At 41.4% G+C, this 5,583-nt stretch overlaps 1 protein-coding gene across 1 annotated transcript in view; it reads right to left on the reverse strand.

Annotated features, from left to right (window-relative positions):
* Window positions 1-5,583, reverse strand: part of sema6a (sema domain, transmembrane domain (TM), and cytoplasmic domain, (semaphorin) 6A) — a 107,742-nt gene that overhangs the window by 37,098 nt on the left and 65,061 nt on the right. The window contains 3 exon segments of the mRNA XM_032515648.1: window positions 1,014-1,102; window positions 1,602-1,721; window positions 3,047-3,137. Coding sequence (XP_032371539.1) covers window positions 1,014-1,102; window positions 1,602-1,721; window positions 3,047-3,137 — 300 coding nt within the window.

Genomic DNA, 5,583 nt, shown 5'->3' on the forward strand with positions numbered 1-5,583 from the left:
CACACACACACACACACACACACACACACACACACACACACACACAAACAAATCTAGTCTTGTTAATTCACTTGTGTAATGAAATATGTATCCTTGTGCGTTTTCCAGATAACAATGTAACAGTCCAACATTAAAACTAAAGCAAACACAAACTGCCACAGCAGATTGATCAATTTGCTATAAAGCACAAACGACTGCTTACATTGTCAGGGAAGGCCAATTTACTTTGTAATAATGACGAGATATCATTCACTAAATGTTAAATTGCTCTCTGCACCATCAGTTCTACCACCACACACATAATTATACTGACATTGCTTTCAAAACACCCAGCAGATTGAAAGGCCTGATCTGTATTCGTGCTCTGTGTAACACACGTTTGTCACTTCTGGCAGCGAATCCATTATTTCTGGGCTTCTCGTTACCTCCGCTTGGTTCTTGTTCCCTCTCTTTCTCACCCTCTCTTGTGTGTTACCTTTAATTTATACTGAAGAATACAAATTGAGCGATTCATTTTCATAACAGATTTTCTCCTACCTGGTATCAGATTAAACTCTTTTAGGGCAGAGTCCAAAACTGAATTGAGAAGATTAATAGAAAAATGTCACTGTTACTGTAATACATTCTTCAACCATTCCTCTCATACTCCTAGTTTCCCAGACTAACTTGGATGGAATTCTTCTAAGAACACAGTAAGACAAAAGGTCAAATGGGAGCACTGCCAGGATGGACGTGGACGTGCAATTCAATATATATTTAGACTTCAAAATGGGATCTTCAGACATCCACAGATTTTTCTTTTTGTATCTATTTTAGGTCCTGCATCCTGCCCAGTGTTTGTCTGTTGCTGAAAAATGTTTGGCCACTTTACAGCTCCTGAAAGCCTCCTTCCAGTTATGTGATACACCCATATCCTGTTAGTTTCCTCAGGCACTTCCCAATTCTCCCAGTAAATAGGAAGCCACCACAGATTACAGTTCAAAGAATGGCAGAAGAATAGGGCCCATGCTTACCTTTCCCATTGTGTTGTACTCCATAGCAATTTCCCGAAAGAAGAAGTAGATGAAGTCTCCGTAATCGACTGCCTGGACAAAGTAGGGCTCTGTAGGAAAAAAAAATATGACTCAAAGTGACGTTTTTACTGTGACAAAACAGTTCTGACACCATATTTCACAGTGAGCCGGAATATCTGTCATATTATGCAGAAAAGCACCAACTGTGAGCCTTAAGTGCCTCAATCTATCATAAATCATATCAGTAAAAAAAATTGCATGCAAGAAACGAGGGATCTCTCTATTTAGTGTTGACAGGTTGGACTGGTGTTTGTTTTTTCCCCAGGGCAAAGCAATTTCCTGGCTACATAAACTCTACCAGGGCAGGTTGGCAAAATGACTGTGTCAAACAGAGCATGCAGCATTAGCATACAATAAGTGTTCCTGCTCTTCATACCTAGACTCATGCACAGAGGCACACATAAACACATCATAAATCACAAACACATGGTCAAGCATGCATTACAAAACACAAGTTTGTTTTCTAACTTGTCAGTCAGCATGGTGCTTTCCAACCTCAGAGACTTTGTTTTTGTGTCCCCCACTCACCTTTCAGCCATTTGGAGTCATGTTTGACAGTGCGCAGAGTTGGGCTGTCTCCAAGGCTACGATAGATGACCGCATCAATCGCTAGAAAGTCTGTTACAGTGGCCGAGTACAGCTTGCCATCTGGCCAGGGAACACAGAGATGTAAAGAGCAATCAGAGGAAAAAGTGAAGATGGAGACGGCAGAACGATGAAGAGAGAATAAAGGAGAGCCAGAAAGGAAGAGAAAAGGTGAAGGGAATAAAGTTCAGTCAAAAGAAAAACACATAAAGCCACTGAGAGATGCATGCTCTCTCTGGCTGGACACACAAACCCATTTCAGATGGTTTAGACCTGCAAAATGAATGAATCACTCAAACTAAAGAGACTAAAAACAAGACAGTACACACACTTAACCATGTTTCACATTTGTAATTGCTCAAACACACTTCAAAGGCACCAACAAACACTAAAGCCCTGCATTCACATTTACATTCTTAGAGTCCTACAGAAACACACACTTACATGCACGTACACACACATGCTCCACAGACACAAACCACCACCAGCATGACCTCAGCCTGCCTCGGCTATAACCACAGTGGAAACTAAAACTACATAATTGAAAGGATCGCCGTCAGAGAAACCCTCTTGATTACTCAGTGCTTCCAGCTCCTTCCAAGCAGCTCTGCTCCACATTAACTGGTTAAGCTAGGCGTTGACTCTTCTTCTCGGCTTTAAACAGGCAGGGACAGCTCATCAATACTGCCATAAATCGGTTCACAGCAAATATGAATGGGGACTGAATGTCTTTAGCAGCCTTTGGAAGAATCTTACCCTGCCATTGGAAAGCTGACTCATTCTGGTCCCATCAGTTTGTGACTTATTTTTAATCTTGTGATTTGAAAAGAAAGTGAACGAGAGACAAATAGGAAGGCAGAAAAGTGCAAAAAAAGTGGGAGAAAGATGATTCTGTTTTTGCTGTTACCACAGAACTATTGATGTGTTTCCAAAGGGCTCTATAAAGCAGTGAGATCCTGACGCACAGCGTCAGGAATTGTGGCCTCAAGTTGATGATTTACTCGAGTGCAGCACAGATTGGCTTTCATTATTCACATGTTGTCAGAGTATTGCCATTAGAATGAACCACAGAGTATCAAGAACAATATTAAATACAACTGCAACTAATCCTCTTGCTCAAATAGACTCAACATTCCCATCTAGCTCAAACATATTCCAATGTTTAATAAGTGCAGATAGGAGAAAATTAGGATTAATATGTTTGCCTTGTGGCAGTCAATGAGTACTATCACACACACATCTATTTTCACCTCATAGAAACTTTGTGTGAGTTTCTCTCATGTTAAGCCACAAGAAAGGAATTGAAATTGATGATATACTTAATCAAGCACTTTAAATACAAATAAGTACATTGCTAATTTGACATATACAGATGCATTTCATCTTACCAGCAAAGAGGGCAACATTGGCGTGCTTGGCGTCATATGGGCAACGTGCCATCCCACTGATATCCTCTCCCACAGCCTCCAGGGTGTCCATCTAGGGTCACAAATGAGGTGAAAGGTCAACAACGGGTCAGACAATGTAGAGATGTCAAACAAAACAATGGACTTGAAATACAACTAAGACAGGAAATGTTGTTTCCCAGTTGGAGGAAAAGATCTAGAAGAGGAAAATGAGAAATGAGCTAAAATGTCAAAATGACAATCTGAAGGCAACGCTAAAAAACAACAACAAAAAACAGCGTTAAATTGGAGAAATGTGGTGAGTCATGATAAAATAGTCCCAAAAAGCTGTGCCCAGCCCAGAAGTGTGTCCATCTAACTCTGACCTAAACTGCTGTCCTGTGGATACCACTTTAGAGTTGTTCTGAGAGCTGTCAAAGCAGCCCATCTGGGGGTATCTGAAAACCTGTCATGGAGGGAGATTAACAAAAAATGGACATTGCCACATTTTCCACAGCAACATGTTCCACAGCTTGGGTGGATGTGGTTTGCTTCCTCCTGCCATTTTTTATCCTTCAACTGTACTGGTGTTAACGCTGAGTTTTAACAACCCTCAAGACAGATCTTTAACCATACTGCTGGACTTTCCCCTGCCCTGAGTTCTAAAGTTTGTGCTTTTGCTGTGAAGATGAAATAACTGTGCAGAGTCAAAATGGGTGAGCGCATGGCCCTGAGCGGGGAACGTGATCATTTTTTACTAAACCACAGTCATTTTTAAATAGTATATCATACAGTAGTCATACATTTTGCAGCCTTTGTTTTGGGTTCAGAGCGTCTCCTTGGGCAAGACGTGTTCCCTGATTTGGCAAATTTCAGGAGAGATCCTAGTTTTAATTTGGCTCATAGACAATGTAAAATATGTATTTTTTTAGCACTGGGAGTGTGATGCAGTTTCTCCAAATTTCCAGATAATTTCAGTCACTCAGAAGTCCCCATTCAATTAGCTTTTTTGAGGCATTGTCCATTTTTTATAGAGCACTACTGTACAAGTGTAGTTTAGGACTTGTGGGATGATCTCTGTGAATTGGAATTTGAACAAGATATTGTTGTTTTGCGCCCAGTTTGGTTGCAGTGCGATTGGGAGGGCATAGCAGAGGATCAGATATGGGTGAAAGGTCACTATCATCCCACTATGGTTTGGCTTGTGTTCCCCAGCACGCCTTAGGACAATTTCTTACCCCGGCTAAAGACGGGAGATGCAAACAGACACACACACAAGGGGAAGAAAAGCCATTGCCTACTGCACTGGCCAGCGGCTGAGGTCAGCCAACATTACAGAACACAGGGAGTTCACAATATGTAGTCATTTTTCTTTTCTATCTCTGTTTCTATCACTCTCTTACTCTACTTCCTTGCGTCCTCACTTTTTCCCTCTCTCTTGACAAAGAGGAGCGTAGCTTGCCAAGGCTGCAAACTGCTTATGCCGCCCTTTCTGGTCTCTAAACAGGTCATTTTGTTTTCTATTCCTGTCTCGGCGGAAACGGTTATCATCTGCCCACTAAAAAGGTCACACACACTCCGGCGCAATGCTGGAAAAGCCTGCCAGAGAAATTGTTGAAGCTGATTTGGCAGAGAAAATTACAAGTGACCTTTTACATCAAACACAGAACCACCAGCAGCAGCACATTTCTCGATTTCTCATTCCTTCGATTTCTTCAGAAAACATAGGAGAATAATATATGAAGGCATGCTGGTTTGAAGATATTTATTGTTATTAGACAGGGGAGACTGTAATTATAGATTAGGTTGAGTTAATCATAAAGAACGTAAGAGGCTGAAGGTCAGGTGCATCCACTGAATCACAGCTTCTGGGTGTACAGAGCAACAGGGCAACTCAGTTAAGCTAGATACGTCAGCATTGTCTGTGTCAGCTACCTAACACAAACAGCCCCTCCTCTTCTGCAACATCACAAACACACACTCACATATCTCTAACGTCACAGCAGCTAACCCCACATCTCCTCAGTTGATTTCACCGAGGTAGTGAGCTCTATCTACAAGGCATAGCTGGCTGTCACTGATCTATTTCTGCATTTTGAAGAGAGGAAGACACTCCCAGCCTGGCTGCAGATACACGTACAACTCCAGTCTTCTGTCAAGTTGGCATAAGCGAAGAAACAGCAGCCGAGTGCTCACTTGCATGCTGTTAGCCTTGTCCAAAGCATCATCCAATATTTTGAAAATGGGCAATAGCAATCCATAATACTGCCGTACTGATCCACAACATGTTCAAACATTGCCATGAAGAAATTTGATGTTTTATCAGCCGGGTGGATTTTTTTGTACTTTGTTTACAAGGCAGACCAGGCAAATGCTGTCAATTTCACTCACTGCAAAAATAAAGAAGTACTTCATCTTTGTAGAAGCACAATTCAAAGTCTGTCACTGTCTTAACAACACATTGTTTTGTAGGGATCTACAGTGGCTTGAATAATTTTACACACCTATGCTAAAGATGATTAAAAAGAGGAATAAAAAAA

This window comes from Etheostoma spectabile, chromosome 5, assembly GCF_008692095.1.
Source record: "Etheostoma spectabile isolate EspeVRDwgs_2016 chromosome 5, UIUC_Espe_1.0, whole genome shotgun sequence".
NCBI lineage: Eukaryota > Metazoa > Chordata > Actinopteri > Perciformes > Percidae > Etheostoma > Etheostoma spectabile.